General features: G+C 41.2%; 2 protein-coding genes across 2 annotated transcripts in view; one reads left to right on the top strand and one right to left on the bottom strand.

Annotated features, from left to right (window-relative positions):
* Positions 1-6279, top strand: part of LOC110506296 (potassium voltage-gated channel subfamily A member 1-like) — a 37423-nt gene extending 31144 nt beyond the window's left edge. The window contains exon 2 of the mRNA XM_090221791.1: positions 2414-6279. The gene's annotated coding sequence lies outside the window, so the exon portion shown is untranslated. The remainder of the gene's footprint in view (positions 1-2413) is intronic.
* Positions 6280-13558: 7279 nt separating this feature from the next.
* Positions 13559-19472, bottom strand: part of LOC110506086 (CD151 antigen) — a 91827-nt gene continuing 85913 nt past the window's right edge. Inside the window, exon 8 of the mRNA XM_090221790.1 lies at positions 13559-14042. Within this exon, the coding sequence (XP_090077916.1) occupies positions 13968-14042 (75 nt within the window). The 3' untranslated portion in view covers positions 13559-13967. The remainder of the gene's footprint in view (positions 14043-19472) is intronic.

The following is a 19472-nucleotide window of genomic DNA, read 5'->3' as shown; positions in this document are numbered from 1 at the left end:
GAATAGTTTTAAGTGTTGTTATCAACAATGATGGTATATCATGGCAGGGGATACAGTAGCTGTATGATAGCATTGTGGACGCACAATTAGCTTAATTGAGACTGGGATTTCCACTTTTAATTTACGCTAACCCCTGTGGCAGTATTGAAGATTTGAGACACATTAACAATAGTGAATACACTCATAAAACTCATGAAAATCATTATAATGGCATGTTTAACCATTGTATACATTTGAAAGTGGTGCCTTCTTAGGCATAGACAGGGGAGATACTGTATAATCCATTGTATAATTTACACTAGCTAGTGTGCAACCTGTGAAAAGCTAGCCCTTTTGCTACTCATATGTTCCTACGTTCTATGTTCTACTCCTAGAGCCAGTTTGCGCTGTTCTATGAAGGGAGTAGTACACAGCGTTGTACCAGATTTTTAGTTTCTTGGCAATTTCTCGCATGGAATACCCTTAATTTCTCAGAACAAAAATAGACTGACGAGTTTCAGAAGAAAGTACTTTGTTTCTGGCCATTTTGAGCCTGTAATCGAACCCACAAATGCTGATGCTCCAGATACTCAACTAGTCTAAAGAAGGACAGTTTTTTGCTTCTTTAATCAGCAGTTTTCATCTATGCTAACATAATTGCAAAAGGGTTTTCTGATGATCAATTAGCCTTTTAAAATGATCAAATTGGATTAGCTAACACAATGTGCCATTGGAACACAGGAGTGATGGTTGCTTATAATGGACCTCTGTACCCCTACGTAGATATTCCATTAAAAAATCAGCCGTTTCCGGCTACAATAGCCATTTACAACATTAACAATGTTGACACTGTATTTCTGACCAATTTGATATTACTTTAATGGACAAAAGATGTGCTTTTCTTTCATAAAATTAGGACATTTCTACGTGACCCCAAACTTTTTTGAACTGCACTCTAAGTGCCATAAAGTAATCATAAAATAGCCGTAAAGTCATCAGAAGAAACTCTCCACAACACTCTCTATAGCTTACTGTATGTTTCACTTATTAAAAGCTAACGAATGTTGATTGTTGACACCTGAATTCAACAAAATGCAGCAGGAGAATGTGAAGGAGTTTCATGTATTGTCTGTACGTGTCAATATGGGAGCCTATTTCTATTTAGTTGTTCTGGCTTCAGTGTTGAAAAATGAGACAGCCGGACATGTCACATAAATGCAATGCTAATTCAGTCATTTCGGAGAGCAACCTAAGGACAGACATGACTCTCCTTGAACCTGACCGTTCACAACACAACCACTCAGTAAGACAGTTGTAGTTGCCTCGTCTCTGACATAGCTTGGAGTTAACACAGAACGTCTGGGTCTAGGCCTAGACGGTGTGAGAAATCTGGGAATCCTGCAATTGCTGCTATACTGAAACACCAGCTATTTCATTCAAAGGAGAGGGCTGTCTTGAATTGAGAATGTCTTTACTATTAAATAAATACACATGAAATTAGGTGCATTTACTTTACACAGAAAAGGACGAGAAACGCTACGGAATTGTACTGCTAATTCATTCAATGTCTCATATATAGATATTACGAGACGTGTCCATGTTCACAACATGCTCTGGGCAATAAAAAATACCTTTAATACATTTCATCGACCCAAATGTTTAAATCTGGGTGTATTTTCCCAATGAGGCCCAAGCCTCAGAGGGAGCATGAGGTTCCCCAGTAGTGGAACTGGCGGCGGCAGGATGTCACGACACACCCCTCCATGTTGGCCTCCAGTTCCCACCCCTGGCACTGGCAGTCCAGGTTAATGTTTTGGAACTACACGAGGTGTTTGGCCCCGAGCTGAACTGTGTGCAAAAGCGTGTCATGGACCCAATAACTCAGACTTAATGGCTGAGCTAGGGCGATTGTTATCTGTTGTGGTATGCTGTAGATATTCCACTGGACCTTAATAAAGAAGAGACTGCAGTGTATTGGTACCCATGAGATTCTAATACGGGAATGGTTTCATGTTCATAAACGCTGACACCACCTGCTAACCTGATCGATATTGTATATGCTGTATTGATAACCTGGAATGATAAGCTGGTATTTGTAGATAACATGGAATGATAACCTGGCATTAGATACCCTGTACTGATAACCTGGTACCCATAAATAACCTGTAATGATAACCTTAATGATAACTTGGTCTTTATAGATAACTGGAATGATAACCTGGTATTTATAGATAACCTGGAATGGTCTTTGATAACCTGGTATTTGTAGATAACTTTGAATGATAACCTGCTATTCATAAATAACCCGGAATGGTCCCTGATAACCTGGTATCTGTAGATAACCTTGAACGATAACTTGGGACGATAACCTGGCATTTGAAGATAACCTGGAATGATAACCTGGTATTCATGTCCTGTTTATCTTTTGTTACAGTGCTGTCAGTTGATGGCTTAGGAGAGGATGTGCTGGCTGGTACTCTTGGAATTGTCAGAGAAAGAGAAAATATTATGACGGGTCATCTGGGGTGAGACAATGGACATCGATAACCACAGATCTACTGCAAGAGTGAACCCAGCGATCGGACATCGGAAGTTTGAATGGACAAATGAGACATTGGGACACTATACGGAGTGCACAAGGAACGAAAATCTTTCCTAGTAAACCTGGAGGCAGGGAAATGAGTAAGTCATGTCCCAAATGATTGCCTTAATTATTACATATATACCTATATATGAAGTGATGAAACTAGAGACTTATCCGAGTTCAAATATGTTTTTCATTATGTGTGAAACAGTGTCTTGTAAGGAAGAGATGTGAATATTTTAATAAGATAGAGAAAAATTGTTTGGTTGTAATGTCGACAATGTTTTAGTTGGGTCTGCTTTGTAGGTGTCATTGATAACCAAATGGTGGAGCTGCTCTCTGCTTACTTGCAGCCAGCAGAATGAGTCGATCTATTTTTATCTCGTTTCGTATTGTCAACCAAAATAAGGCTGGCTTGAGGCGGAGCTGCTCGCTCAGCTACAATGTCTTTCAATTCACAACATCATGTTATGACAACCATATTCCAATTCAGAAAGGAGTATGGAGTCAAAAATTAGACAAAATGACTCAATATACATGAAACATATCTGATTATTTTTCTCCTCTATTATTCACATACTGTAAGCATCTGGTTACACACTCTCAAACACAAAAGATGTCAGGTACGCACACACGTACGCACGCACTCGCTCACGCACGCACACACACACACACACACACACACACACACACACACACACACACACACACACACACACACACACACACAGAGAAATCTACCGAAGTGACACAAAGGGTTTTCCCTACGATGCAAATTGTATTATGTTAGTGATAGAATTGATCAGCTGCTTTGTTGACGCAAACCTCGATCCATTTGAAGTTAACTGTATGCAAAGTAACATGGAAGTGTGTTATATATATTTTTTTAAACCTAGCCTTGACTATATTACTTAACCAAAGTTTAAACCCTGATTTTATTGTACGTGGTGGACACTTCCTCTGGATATGTCGTGAAAATAGATACACATTGAATAGAACATATATGTACATATGCTGATGTTTATATTTACGTGTCCTACGATGTGTCGCAAATCATGACATGCGAGACAATTCTATTTAGTTTGACTGTTAACAACGTTCAGATCTTCAGAAGTTATGTTCCATTTTTATTTACATGAACATTGAACATGTTGTGGATGCTGCTCCAACAAGATCCATGATTTTCCACTTCAATTTGAGTTTTTTTGACAAGTGGGCTATTTCTTCTTTTTCTGTGCTGTTCTCATATAACTGCTCGTAGAAAATCCGCCCACTCTCTTTAGGCCTGCTTTCAAAGACACAGATTTGTATGCACTGCTTGCTTGTTGCAGCGTTGTCAGACAAATCAAGTGTTTGCTTTTGTAAAACATAAATGCCATCTCGTGATTATCCCCATCCTTCTTACATTCAGTCAACAGCCAAGAACTTAGTGATGCTCGCTCCTGGGCGTACTGTCTAATATTGTGAGGTCGGCCCATGACGGCTGTGCATTAGAGCATCAACTACACAGAGTTCTATATTTATTTTTTATGTTACAGAAAGGGGTGGAACCTAATATTTTATACTGTATTATTTGCATAGGCAATGTACTGCATTTCTATATTCTCTCCCATAAAAAGAAAACTAACATATTTAATTGTACTGTCTGAAAAGACATAGATCACTTGAATCTGGAGATGGAAAATGCTCTGATATCAGTGTCTGCCCCCCCCTTTCAACCTTATCAACCTTATCAACCTTACCATGCTAGCCTCTGCTAAAATTGACTTTGTTATCAAATTCTTAAGCATCATTGGGCTATTTACCCTTGATCGCAGAAAGAGTAAGCGCTGTCTATTCCCTGATCCCATAGTCCCATTGTTCTACATTTTGAAGCAAACACAAAGCGCATGCACATTCTGAAAATTGACGTCTATCAATCAGTGTATACGTTTAAATCTGAATCCCTCAGCAATTATTGGTATCATTTAGTGTGCCTGGCAAAGAGTTGCTGTGTCTTGCCATAGTTAAGCTCAAAGCTGACCTTCTTCCTAGTTAACTACCCAAATACGTAGTACAAGTCCGAAGTGGTGGCTTCTTTTGAAAATATCAGTCAGCGTTATGTTCCGGCCTAAAGCACTTTGCATAATGATGAGAATATTTAAAAAATCCAAAAAACATTATAAGTAATTGGTATAGCCTGAGTACCCAACAATGATATTTGACCACATTATGGTAACATATTATGGTAATGGCCTAATTGTGATTGGACTGAACTGAAAAGACAAAGTCAAAGAAAAGGCTTTTTACAATGCCGTAATATCAAAGATGGGGCTTAGCCCTGTCTACAATATCTATGTGTACCCTTAGTATAGATATGAGGCCTGCTTCAAGGTGTGACTAGTTACAGTGAAAAGGTCCAGAAAATGTACAACTAGCTGGTCTGTCTTTGAACACTAACCTGGGCCCGTACTCACATAAAGTGTCTCAGAGTGCTGATCTAGGATCAGTTCCCCTGTCCAGGTTATCTTATTCATGGTAATATAAAAGGCAAAACTGATCCTTTATCAGCACTCCTTCTCTGACGCGCTTGATACATACAGCCCCAAGTATGACAAATGCATACAAATCAAATCAAGTTCCTCACTTCAAAATCATTACAAAGACATGTTTTAACCATTGCATACATTTGAAAGTAGTGCCTTCTTAGGTATAGACGTGGGAGCTGCTAAGGGTCCATAGTATATATAAATATATTTTTTCTGCACAAGCTTCATAGTCAACAGGTGTAGACTAACAGTGAAACGCTTACACGCGGGTTCATTTCCAACAACGCCGAGTTAAAGATTTTTTAAAAAATGTAATACGACATTTAAATAGTGACACGAGGAATTAATAAACAGTGAATAACAAATAAAAATAAAGAGTAAAAGTAACATGGCTAAATACAGGGAGTACCAGTACCGAGTCGATGTGCAGAGGTACGATGTAATTGACGTAGTGTGTTGTACATATAGGTAGGGGCAAATTGACTAGGCAGCCGGATAGATAACCCACAGTAGCGGCATGCGTATGTGGTGAGTGTGAAAGTGTGTGTGTTGCGTCAGTATGCATGTGTGTGCATGTTATGTGTGTTTGGGCGTATTTAGGATGTGTGTGTGTGTGTTTGTTACTGTAATATGTTTCAGCCATGGAATCATTGTACCATCACCAAGTACGTTTACCGTGAACATCCACATGGAAATGGCATGGGTTATTCTTCTGTTAAAATGGAACTCAATGTTAATGCAGTATGTGTGTGTATTTGAACCATTCATTTTCATGAACACTGGAGGGTCATTAAAGGGAGTGAAATCAAAAGGGAACTTGATATTAAAACAACTCCGTTGAAGTGTATTTCAGGAAGTGTATCATATTTTTACAGTCCACATGTGATAAAGTGCCCACGTTTTGGTCAGCCTTGCTTTTCTTCTGCATGAAGCTTTGTTTTTGAAAAGTGCATCCTAATCTGAGATGTTTGTATTCTTTTCTTGCGGTTACTTCCTGTCTGTGTACTCCCTTTGGAGCTCGTTCATTTCCGACCTATATTTTTTATTTTTTAAATTTTATTTAGGTAAATCTTCAGACTTTTTGATTTTCTACATTAATATCATTTTTGTAGGCAGCAATATGAGACGTGATCAAACGGAGTATGTGCAATGTTGAATAAAGAAAAATATAATATATGGAATAAAAAACGACTGCGAGAGTGACTCGAAGGTATTGCAACAACGTGATCTGTGAGTGGTATTCATATGTCACCTCATCATTTACTGGTTATGTCCTTATGCGTTATTTTCTCTCCTATAGATGTTGATATATAGTGTTTGGCAGGATTCCAAATCCAAAGACGCATATGGCAATTACAATAAATAAGGACTTGATGAATTCAATTCGGAATAAGATGTTTCCCTAAAAATGCTTATTGCTGCCATAGGCATTCTGTGACTCATCCTAGTTTTTCCAAATTTGGAAACAGACAGTGTCACCCAGGTTCTTTTAGAATGTTCCAAGCTTTCTTACGTCTGTCACCCAGTTGCCTCGAAGGCTTCCCAATAACCAGAAATATTCTGTATAAACCGCTCTTGACAATTTTCTTTTACTCTTATCTCATCATTTGAAAGATATTCTTGACAAGACCATTTCTAAAATGTGTTAGTCCACAACAATGTCCTCAGAAAGTCTTAGAGCTACATGGATTTCTCGAGACGATAACCAGTGTAGCCTCGTCGCTAACCAGGCTTCCCGAAAACACATTCCATGGCAGAAATGAGCTGAAGAGGGGTCGAACCACGTCAAACCACTCAAATGCCTTGCTTGGGCAGAGCTCCAAAGGTTCTCACCAGATGAGTGCTGTGAGGACTAAAGATGTCTACAATACAAGCACTGGTGACAAAACACTTCAGAATGTTTGAGGCACGCTGGTTTTCACAGCATTTCTACTTTATTTCGAGATGAGCTAAGGCTGCAGCACGGGAGAAATGGTCTACGATGCTGGCTATATCAATAATATAATAATAATATATTAATAATAATATGTTTATTGAGTGATATTTGGCTGTACAGGCTAGCATGAGGGACAGGAAGTAGCTAGCCACAATGAGGTTCATTTTGAGAAACGTCAGCTAACCTTGTACCGTGAGCTACTAGCTAGTTCAATTTCGGTCACGATTAGAAATCCATTTAAAAAATAAAAAATTAAGAATGTTATTGACCTCAAAGGTTAGCTGTGAGCCCAGTATCTAGCTTATCCAGGGTCAGTGATAGGACTACATAGAGCAACCATGTACTGTCTATCTCCCTCAAACCTCAAAGCCTTTTTTTCTTTGTCCCTAAATTACAAGGGTTGGATTTGCACTAAACATATTTATATGTCAGCACTTAAAAGCCATGTGCAACATCTGGTATATGGTTTGCCTCAGATACACTGTCTGCTGGTATCATTTTAAATTGAGAACATGTAACGTTTAGCTATTCTCTGTTTCCGATGACAGATCCCCATAAGGCCAGTAATGCCACCATGCTGTAGGCCTATGGTTGCATTGATGATGCATGCCATATGATAAGCTGCTAAATGGATTCAGATAGCTGATATACTGATATACTGAGACAGTGACAATCAAACAAAACAGATTGGAGATCTTACAACTAGACAAAAAGGAAATGTTCATTTGAGAATACAACAGAGAAACACAGACAAGAAAATTACTTTAAACCTATACAATTCTCTCCACCAACAAGGGGGGTGTGAACAGTTTGTGTCATGAACAGTGCTTGTGCCCATTGAAATAGACTTGGATGTTCCCCAATACTGGAAGGTGGGCCCCGAGTGAAAACGTTTGGGAACCCCTGGTCTAAAAAATAATAGATCATTGAGTAGTAACAAGTAGGTTATTATTACTAAAGCATCATTTCAGGTGAACAAAAAAACTCCATCCCAGTGGTGGCCAACCTCGCTCCACTGATCCCTGGTCTACTGGGTGTTCCGGCCCAGCAATAGCACATTTGATTATCAACTCATTAGGTTGGATAAGTTTAATCAGGTGTGTTATTGCTGGGCTGAAACAAAACCCTGCACACCCAGCAGACCTCCAGCAGGATTGGCCTGCTCCAATTGTCATTGGTTGAAACATTATGTATGATGTTTAACTATATTTCTGTATACAACATGTGCTTACATTAGGTAGGAATACACATATAACCCATGGCATATACACTCAGTGTCCAGTTTATTAGGTACACCCATCTAGCACCGGGTCAGAATCCCCTTTGCCTCCAGAACAGTCTGAATTCTTTGGGGAATGGAAATGTTGATCAATTGGTATCAAGGGACCTAACGTGTGCCAGGAAAACATTCCCCACACCATTACATTACCACCACCACCAGCCTGTACTGTTAACACCAGGCAGGATGGGGCCGTGGACTAGCTAGCAGCTTATTTGAGTTAGCCTACAAAGTGGCCTATTACTAGTACTGTAATACATTATTTAACATTTTCTTAATGTATTTACTTACTTGAATAGGTTCTCCCACTGCCTCCGTTTTTTGGATCCTTAAAAAAACAAACTAATAGTCTTCAAGATTTTTCCAGTGATAGCAAAGTGCAGCCAGCAGCCATATGGATGAATGGAATTGTCACCAGAGCTGTTTAGAATGTGTTGTGATGTTTGACTTTACCAGCATAATCCACTTTCAGTTTCTAGAAACATAAATCACAGACTATTGGCCACACTTGAGAACTTCAAAGCGAGCACTTGAAACTAGCAACTCCTCTCTACAAAATGTGTCCTACGGGATGGGAAACAGTGATGCACATAACACACAGCACCCCTTCTATGGGCGTGTGGGGGGAGGGTTCTTGAAATGTAATATCCAATCAACATTCAAACCATTTAAAAAAAATAATATCTATAAAAAATAAAAATAAAAATTCTCCAGACCTCCAAGGGAGGCGTGACAACGATGTGATTTTGAAGGTATGGCATCGCGAGACTACAACCAGTGTCATCTCTTAAACTCCCATCAAAATCGTCAACTACTTCAGCAAGTTAACCATCCAACTGTTGCTGGTTGGAATGAATGTGAACTGTCCCTTTGGTTACCTAATGATTTATTTATTACAAAAGCAGAGTGTTAATGTCATGGAACATTTGACGCCAACGTGGAAGTAGTGGTTCGCTGGCTCTGAGTCTTTCCCTCAGTTACTGTTCAGTTAGATAAAAGGATCCAGCATGTTTTTTTTTAATGACTGGCCCCTTTCGTCTCTCACTCAGTGTCAGCTCACCTCCGTCACTAGAGATTGAGGATCACAAAAACAGGACGTTTTCTTTCACAGGCGTCTTTAGGTTGTTGTTTTTGAAACCTGATGCTCGAGTCGTTCATGTTAGGCACTGTTTTAAATATTTTAAATGGGTCTGTCGTGCTGCAATTGCTTGACTCTTGGACAAGCGCCAGCCGCATCAGTCAAGCCCTCGACAAAGGCATTGAGCTGTACCTGCTCTCTGTGCTTCTCACAAATTAGCTCCACTGGGACACGTCCACAGCAGCAGCCACTGCTTCGCAGCAGCCAAACCACAAACGTCACCACAGGGACATTTAACCCAGTTGTTTTTAGACAAATACCACTGAAGCCAAAAATTTTACAAATACCTAAAGTATTTGAAATGTTGATGAGTGCATTATTACTTCATTACGTTTTTTAAAGGGGACACGACATTTGAAATACACCTGGAGCAAGGGTAACAAAATAATTGTCCCCTTGACGATTCTGGATTCTTATCATACTGATCATCAAGGAGTCAATTATTTTGTTACCCTGGCTTCAGGTGTATCTGAAGTGTCCTCTCCCCTTTAAGAAAGGGAATGAGGAAATAATGCACTTGTCATTGTGTGTGATAGTGTTCTCTCTCAAAGGTCAATGTGTGACACTGGGGCAAGACCACGGGTGCGTAAATTAGACCTATGTGGAGTTATATATAGCCGGGCGCCCATCACAGCTGTCCTCTGAAACTGGATGAACCTGCAGAAGGGGATACAAAAGGTTCTGGCCACATACACTTGCAGCGCACACAAGCACATGCCGGGACACACATGCGCAACACATACAGAAACAACCCCAAACCGCATATAGAGTAATGTTTGTTGTTGGCTCCATCGCTTTTGTTAGCGCCTACCACCATCTTCCAGGAATAGGCTCCATCACTCAAAGGCGTAACACAAGACTTGACAGGGAACAATATCCCTGCACCTGGTAGGCCCAGCGCTACGTTCCCATGCCAGCAAATGTGACGTTCATCTTTTCTGCATCCTTCCACTCGGAGCACTGGGAAACAAAATGCCTCTGTACGGTACCGGCCCCTGAAATGGGACACCCCAAAACCCCAATGGTACCGGTCTACTACTCTACACACCACCGTTCCTTCCCATCCCTCCCTCCTACGAGCTATCTTACCATTTGCAATAGTGGTCTGTACAATTGGACAGCAGGTTGTCAGAGACATGAAGATGACGTATGTATGTGTCCTACAAAATCACCCCTCGTGTCAACAGGTGACAAAAAACATGTCATGTTGATGGATAAGGCTGATGGGTAAGATGTCCTTGTACTGGTTTGAAAACGCTAATAGTCAAAGACAACCGTGCTATGACTCAAGCACCAACCTTCCCTAAGGGTGTGTTTACAAAAGCATTGCAGACAGCGTGACTGGCCCTGACCTTGGATGCTGAGCGATAGCATTTTTCTTGCTCTCTCAACTCATCAAACGTAGTGATTTAAAACATGTGAAACGGCTAAGGTGAGCACATTAAAGGGCTTCACCTGAATAATGTAAACAAGAGGTTTTGAGATGCACTAGTGTTTACCTAACCTAAGGGTGAATTTAATCACACCTGCATTAGCAATGTTCAAGCATTATCTTTGTTGACACGACTGCTAACCCTGCACATGTCCAAATTCTGAGAACGGGAAGCATTTCCCCATGTTTACGTACTGTACTGTGAATACTGAAAAGCAAACTTGAGAGAAGATGAGAAGTGTCACAAAATGTAATAAGAAGACTTGTATTTGAGTGGGGGGGGGGGGGGGGAGCCTATACAAATAGGCTTTTTCAGTCATTGTTCACTTGTCAACTGGCCGTCATCTCACAAAACAAATACAATCTAAATGTAAGCAGAAATTGCTTTATGTTGGGACTGGCTAACTTGGTAGAGGTGGTACCCAAGATAACAGAAAATAATGTGCTCCCACCTTGTGGCGCTAAAATCATGCATTTACAGGGTAGTTATATAAACCAGTACATTGTAATTACATTGTAAGTATACATTGTTAATTGGCATTTTGCTAGTACTTACAAATTGTGATCCTTCATATAAAGTTGGAACAAACTGGTACTATGGGGTGAACAGGTAGACAGTTAAGCCCAGTAATGTACAATATGTACAATGTCTGTGGTTGAACCCCTAACACTGAATTCCTAACATCTGTAATCAACTCACAACAGTACATTCATCATGTCACCTCTGTGTGTTTGGGGTTAGGTGGTCACAGGTCAACTGCCAAAGGGAGGTCAAGTTCCAATGATGAGGTCTTGACCTATTGTGTTGATTTGCCAACCAGAGCTTCGGAGCATGTTGTTATGTCTTTACTGTTCCATAATCCCACCAGATCCAAGATAACCACAAGGTTGTGGAGAATTATATTCTTGGATGGATTAAAAACATGTTTTGTTAGGTCATGTGAGGAGTGCTTATGATGAGGTAGCTTCACTGCTTCAACCCCCTGTCTACCATTGCAAAAGAAAAGAAGGAGTAAAAAAGGATGTTTGGGAAGATCTTTTCTTTTAATTTTATGGCGGCTTGAATTAGGCAAAATAAATTAACTTTGCTGAACTATATACCTGACTTTTTATGAAAGCAAATCATTAAAGATCTATGGTAAAGACAAGCATATTCAATACACACGTCGTGATACATTACACTCTGATCACCTTGCTGAGCTAGTTTTAGGTTTAGCAGTTACCTACAGAATGAGCCTGTGAATGACCTAGTGTAGTTGATCCAAATGGTTTAGCCATTCATGTGTGCACTTTCCCCATGACTATGTAATGTTCCGGGCTCGTCATAGCCTATCAATGAAAGGGCTGCAAATAAGACATCAGTTTGATAGTAGGCGTTATGTAACGCGTGATGTTTTGCTCCAATTGTCTGCAGGAGCTCTGTCTGAGCTTATCCCCTTGTCTCTTGAGGACGCTGCCAGGAATGAAGCCGTTTGTACGCAGAGAGAGGGCGCTGTGTTGCTCTGGCAGCGAAATGCGTTTGGGTGAGGTGTGAAGGGAAAATTATGTTTGTTGTCATGGTAACTGCCGGCATGGTTTGTCTGGAGCAAAAAAACATACCCTGGCAAGGGGCTAGTCTGATTCCAGCACTGATTCAGAGGAGAGCTCTCATCCATATCCTCCATTTTGAAAGAGAGGTTGATCTTATTGAAAAAGCTAAACGTTTTATTGTGCACAGAATTTGAAGAACTAAAGGCTAAGACCCTGTTCAATCAAAACATGGAACTGGATTTTCAGGTAAAGTGCATACCCAGCAAACAGGGGATTTCCTGAGGATATGCAGTGACATTCCCATTAGGTCCCTTAAAGGTTTCGGCTGACATTCTAAGAACCTTGAGTGATGGTCCCAAGGGAACATTCTCTGGGGGACCTTTGTCTAGTTCCCTGCAAGTTCCCAGGACGTCACTGAGGACCATGTCAGGACGTTCATTTTTACTAGTCCCGAGGATGCTGTGAGATGCTGCTATGGGAACATTCTCTGGGGAACCTTTGTCTAGTTCCCTGTAAGTTCCAACGTCCTAAGGACTAGTAAAATGAACATCCTGAGAACGTCCTGATTCCAGCACTCTGGTGGACATTTTCTGGGGACCTTTGTCTAGTACCCTGTAAGTTCCCTGGACATCCCTGAGGACCTTATTAGGACATTTTTAGGATGTTAATTTTACTAGTCCTTAGGACGTCGCATGATGGTCCCAAGGGAATGTTCTCTGGGAGACCTTTGTCTAGTTCCCTGTAAGTTCCCGGGGACATCACTGAGGACCATGTCAGGACCTTTATATAACGTTCTCAGGAGGTTCATTTGACTAGTCGTTAGGGCGTCGTGTGATGATCACAAGGGAACGTTCTCCAGGGGACCTTTTTCTAGTTCCCGGTTTGATCTGGGGATGTCCCCGGGACAAACCGGGAACTAGACAAAACCTCCACACGTTCATAAGACAACGTCCTGATGACTTTTGGCGACCATTTCGCGACGTCCTAACTACTCATTATTGTTAGCCGGGCAACAATAAAAATCCTCCTATGTAGCAAGTTGTCACCGTCTATGGCAGGGTTCCCTGACTGACGGCCCACAGGTGATTTTGTTTGGCCCCCCAAGTTTTCTGAAATAAAAGACTGTAAAAACACCAGAAAATCAGATACAAATTATTTACATTTTGTAAATCTGTTCCAAAGTCTTTATTCGCATAATAGAGAGATGCTGTATATGTGATTGTACACAAATGTAAGCAAGGTTTGAAACGATTAGGTTTTAGTCAAATGTTATATCTGTTTCGGCTTCTTGTAGTCAATTTGCAGTCTACAAATTATTTGCAATTATGTTCCAGCCCCTGACCATCCGCTCATGCCCTTTACAGGGGACCAGGACAGTAAAATAATCATCAGGAAAGTCCTTCTAAATAGATACATTATCTGTGGATATATCAATAAATCTACGTCCTTAATGTGGATAACTTGGGAATTGTAATTGGCAATCTGTGAAAAAGAGAGAGTTGAATGGCCGTTGAGTGGCACCCTGACTGAAGAGAGTGATAGCAGTCTGCGCTAGTCTTGGCTAAGCTGAGACACAGTTGTTTGCTGTCACTGCTTGTTTTGAGATACATTTCAGGCTGACATCTTCCAGACCTCCCTGACGAGGAGAAGAGGAGAGAAAGAGAGAATCAGAACACTTCTTCTTCAGGTCACACACACTAGAGGAATATAAATGCATTCATCAAAGACCTCACACACACACACACACACACACACACACACACACAAAGACCTCACACACACACACACACACACATACACACAACTGAAGCATGCGGCATGTGCAGATGTAACGTTCGCCTAATTCACTCGACTGTAATCCGCTGCACAACTGTAACATGATTGAGGTCTGCTTTGATTGTTTGCACGAGTGTGAACCAAAAGTCATACACAATCCTCCTCCAAGAACCATACTAAAATTAGCATGACCTTTTTAAATCTTGTTTTTCTCACAGACCAAAATAGAAACGAAATGGCTCGAAGGGAAACAAAAAGCATCCTCTGGTTCTGAGAAATTTCTGAGCGCAGGCTTTACATAAAATGAGCATTGATACGTTTTAGCGTGGACTCACGTAACCACGCTCGATTTGAAACATACTGAAGAAGCAGGAAAAAATTTGAAACGTATTTAATTTCTCAGAGTTGCTCGGCTAATGAATTGTTCTGAAAGCTCCTAAATCCGGGGAGAAGGTGCCGACCTAAACAGGTACGTATGCACGTAGCACTGGGATAGGATCTATGTTTGCCCACCTGAACCTAACTTTGACCAAAGTAAGTTACCAGACGGATCCAGCGCCAGTTTCTGAGGACAGATTTATTTTCTCCATCTTTACATCCAGAGGCTATATAGGCTCCAAATCATTGATGCATGACTGGAAAAAGGCATGCGTCCAAGACCAAATTAACCCGGGGGGCCCAGAAACTGTCTTCAGCAGTTATTCATCCCAAATACGATGTCCAAATCTTCATCTTAACCTTTAATAGAGGTTTGATGATTAATACAGACATAGACATTCTATGTTTGTAGACCCGCCATTCAGGGCAGAGTGTAACGATGTGCGCTGAGAGTCGGGAAGTAAGTTCAGGGAGTGAATGTTTTAATAAAATAAACAGAACAGAACATAATACAAAACAAGAACCTCGAACAACGCACACACATGAAACAGAAACAATGACGCCTGGGGAAGGAACCAAAGGGAGTGACAAAATTAAGGCAAGTAATCAAGGAAGTGATGGAGTCCAGGTGCGTCTGTAGACGCGCAGCTGCACGTAACGATGGTAACAGGTGTGCGCCATAACGAGCAGCCGTTAGAGGCCGGAGAGGGAGTACACATGACATAGAGCCACCTGTTTAAAATAAATACAAGTTAGCCTGTTTTGCATGTTATTCTGTCATTAATTTGTGTCACATAATTGCAAACAATGTAAAGAAAGAAATCCTTGAGTTAATAAAGCCGTATACTAATTTGGTCTCTTTAGCCCCCCCGCACCTCTCTGATTCAGAGGGGTTGGGTTAAATGTGGAAGACACACCTCTCTGATTCAGAGGGGTTGGGTTAAATGTGGAAGACACACCTCTCTGATTCAGAGGGGTTGGGTTAAATGTGGAAGACACACCTCTCTGATTCAGAGGGGTTGGGTTAAATGTGGAAGACACATTTCGGGTTGAATGCATTAAAAGTTGTGCAACTGACTAGGTATGACCTTTTCCTTTCCCTTTCCTTCTTGAGTAAGGCAGCTCCAAGATGCAGCTGTTTCAAACTATCTCAGTGCTTTCTGTGGTGGAGGGGCAGCCAGCGAAAGCACAGAGTGTAGGCGTTGTTGATCTTCTCTGGTTGCGCTGTGATTGGCTCATGGTTCTGTCACTCATGGGGACACTACATCACCGCAGAATCTACGGGTAGAGCTAGGCAGTTCAAGACCCCTTTGGGTACTGCCATAGATTTACAGTAGAAGTGCCCGTCCAAGAAAGCTCAAGGTCATTGGCCACAGATAAAATGACGTCAAATCACACTGTATCTCCTTGTAGCTGATTAAACTGATCATGTCAACATCATACTTTCTAAATCTTAGCTAACAAGCTAGCTAGCTAGATAAGTAGTCATCATCATGAATCATGTCAACAATCTACTAGCAAATCATTTTTGATCCTTGTAATATGAAGAGAAATTAAAGATCGGCCATTGGACATAAACATTACACAACAAGTCGGAAATTTGTAATTCAACATTGAGTGGTTTGGAAGGAAGCAGTGCGAGCGTCTCAAAGCAATCACCATTTTGCTTCCCCTGCCTTCTATTCAGTGGAGAGGGTGTGTGATCCAAGTAGGTTAAGGATTTAAAATGTGTCTGAAAGGGTCTCAAAACATGAGAACTGTGCATCACATGTAGACGCCGCTGTTAAACTTAGATTACTGGGGAAATCAAACATTGACCTTCACAACCAAAAATGGAGGATAATAGGTACATGCTTGCCAGAATTATAGCATGCATTCAATTGTGTGGCAATTGTGAGTCAGCACTGCGGGGCAATGACGAGTCGGTCAATACCTGCCCAGGCATTTTCAGGGGAATTTTTTAGACCATTCGTGAAGGTGATTACAGACTACAAAGGCATTATGACGACCAACCCCTTTAAAAACATTCACACGCAACACCGGCCAGAAAACATCGGCCAGAAAATATTAAATGTATTAGCCATGCTGTCGAACTAGCATGACTTCACTCAGAGAATGCCAGACTTTGAATGACAAAGTAATTGAGAAGTTTGCCCACAAGAAGGACTGTCGCACCACCTTCTTGTTCAAGCACAGCACAACAACGGTGAGTCCAGAAATATGTCCACTGCTGCAGAAGTGATGCATTATGCCAGGGAGATACATGTGTATAGTGTAGCTAAGAAAGTAACACTAAGTGTACAGTGCATTCGGAAAGGATTCAGACCGCTTGACTTTTTCCACATTGTTACGTTACTGCCTTATTCTAAAATATATTAAATCATTTTTCCCCCTCATCAATCTACACACAATAACCCATAATGACAAAGCAAAAAAATATATACAAAATTGTACTGAAATATTACATTTACATAAATATTCAGACTCTTTACTCAGTACTTTGTTGAAGCGCCTTTGGCAGCGATTACAGCCTTGAGTCTTCATTGGTCTGACGCTACAAGAATGGCACACCTGTGTTTTGGGAGTTTCTCCCATTCTTCTCTGTAGATCCTCTCAAGCGCTGTGTCAGGTTGTATGGTGAGCTTCACTGCATAGCTATTTTCAGGTCTCTCCAGAGATGTTCGATAGGGTTCAAGTCCAGGCTCTGTGTGGGCCACTCAAGGACATTCGTAGACTTGTCCCAAAGCCACTCCTGCGTTGTCTTGGCTGTGTGCTTAGGGTCGTGAACTTTCGCCCCAGTCTGAGGTCCTGAGCAGGTTTTCATCAAGGATGTCTCTGCACTTTTCTCCGTTCATCTTTCCCTCAATCCTGACCAGTCTCCCAGTACCCTGCCACTGCAAAACATTCCCGCAGCATGATGGTGTCACCACCATGCTTTACCGTAGGGATGATATTGACAGAGGTGATGAGTGGTGCCTGGTTTCCGCCAGATGTGACGCTTGTCATTCAGGCAAAAGAGTTCAATCTTGGTTTCATCAGACCAGAGAATGTTGTTTCTCATGGTCTGAGAGTACGTTAGGTGCCTTTTGGCAAACTCCAAGCAGGCTGTCTTGTGCCTTTTATTGGGTAGTGGATTCTGTCTGGACACTACCATAAAGGCCTGATTGGTGGAGTGCTGCAGAGATGGGTGTCCTTCTAGAAGGTTCTCCCATCTCCACAGAGGAACTTGTGCTCTGTCAGAGTGACCATCGGGTTCTTTGTCATCTCCCTGAGTAAGGTCGTTCTCCCCCGATTGCTCAGATTGGCCGGGCAGCTAGCTCTAGGAAGAGTCTTGGTAGTTCCAAACTTCTTCCATTTAAGAATGATGGAGCCCACTGTGTTTTTGGGGACCTTCAATGCTGCAGAAATATTTTGGTACCCTTCCCAGCTCTCTACCTTGACACAATCCTGTCTCGGAGCTCTACAGACAATTCCTTTGACCTCCTGGCTTGGTTTTTGCTCTGACACGCACTGTCAACTGTGGGACCTTATATAGACAGGTGTGTGGCTCTCCAAATCATGTCCAATCAATTGAATTTACCACAGGTGGACGCCAATTAAGTTGTAGAAACATCTCAAGGATGATCAATGGAAACAGGATGCACCTGATCTCAATTTCAAGTCTCATAGCAAAGGGTCTGAATACTTTGTTATTTGTAATAAATTAGTTAACATTTCTAAAAACCTGTTTTCGCTTTGTCATTATGTGGTATTGTGTGTAGATTGATAAGGAACATTTTGTATTTAATCCATTTTAGAATAAGGCTGTAATGTAACAAAATGTGGAAAAAGTGAAGGGGTCTGAATACTTTCCGAATGTTGTGTCTCACCCAAAGACTTGAGTCCCTCTCCCCCTCAGAACTATTGTTTTGACTTGGTGGTGCACATGTAGCATTTAGCCTGTTTTAGAGAAATCAAATCATCAAATATTGTAAGAGATTTCATTGTCTGCTTATGTGTACCCGTTATTTAGCCTACTGTTCTGACTTGGTGTACAGGGAGAATACTTTAAGAATGGCCCATGTTCAGAATTCTCCCGCTGTCCATTTCAAAATTGCTGAACGAATAGTCATATAGGCTATATCCGTCTCAGCTAACTCATATCTTAATCGGAATTACAGCTTGCCTCTTATCCGCTCATCGTTCCCATAGTTTGTACATCTCCTTTTTTATATTGCGTATATACACTGGATGTACAAAACATTAGGAATACCTGCACTTTCAATGACATAGATTGACCAGGTGAATCAAGGAGAAAGCTATTATCTCTTATTGATATCACCTGTTAAATCCACTTCGATCAGTGTAGATGAATTATTTTTAAGCCTTGAGGAAACTGAGGCATGGATGCCATTCAGAGGGTGAAGGGGCAAGACAAAATATTTAAGTACCTTTGAACAGGGTATGGTACTAGGTGCAAGGCGCACTGGTTTGAGTGTCAAGAACTGCAACGCTGCTGGGTTTTTCTCGCTCAACATGGGCCAGCATCCCTGTGGAAAGCTTTTGAAAGCTTGAAGAGTCCATGCCCCTTACTTTGTGTATTATAATTAGCTCATGTGCTTTTCTTCACAAGGAGGGGATACTATATAATGTAGTTGGGTCATGGGTATCCATGTTTGCCAGTGACAGTCTCTTCCCATTCAAATATTTGTGTTTAACAAAATGTTCAGTTAATAGACCCATGTAATTCCAGTTCATATTGCGAGGGTTTCTTTTTTCTTTGCATAATGCGACGTCTGTGCGTCAGCATTGTCTATAAAAGTCCTCTTGATGGTATTTTCCTTCCTTTCAAATGGCAGGATAACCGCTGAGTCTGCGTCTCTCTCTCTCTCTCTCGACGCAGCTCTTTTGCTTGTAGTTGCTTATAAATTAG

Source organism: Oncorhynchus mykiss, chromosome 26 (assembly GCF_057628025.1).
Source record: "Oncorhynchus mykiss isolate SJ-2025 chromosome 26, ASM5762802v1, whole genome shotgun sequence".
NCBI classification, from domain to species: Eukaryota; Metazoa; Chordata; class Actinopteri; order Salmoniformes; family Salmonidae; genus Oncorhynchus; species Oncorhynchus mykiss.
This window is presented reverse-complemented; position numbering and strand designations above follow the sequence as displayed.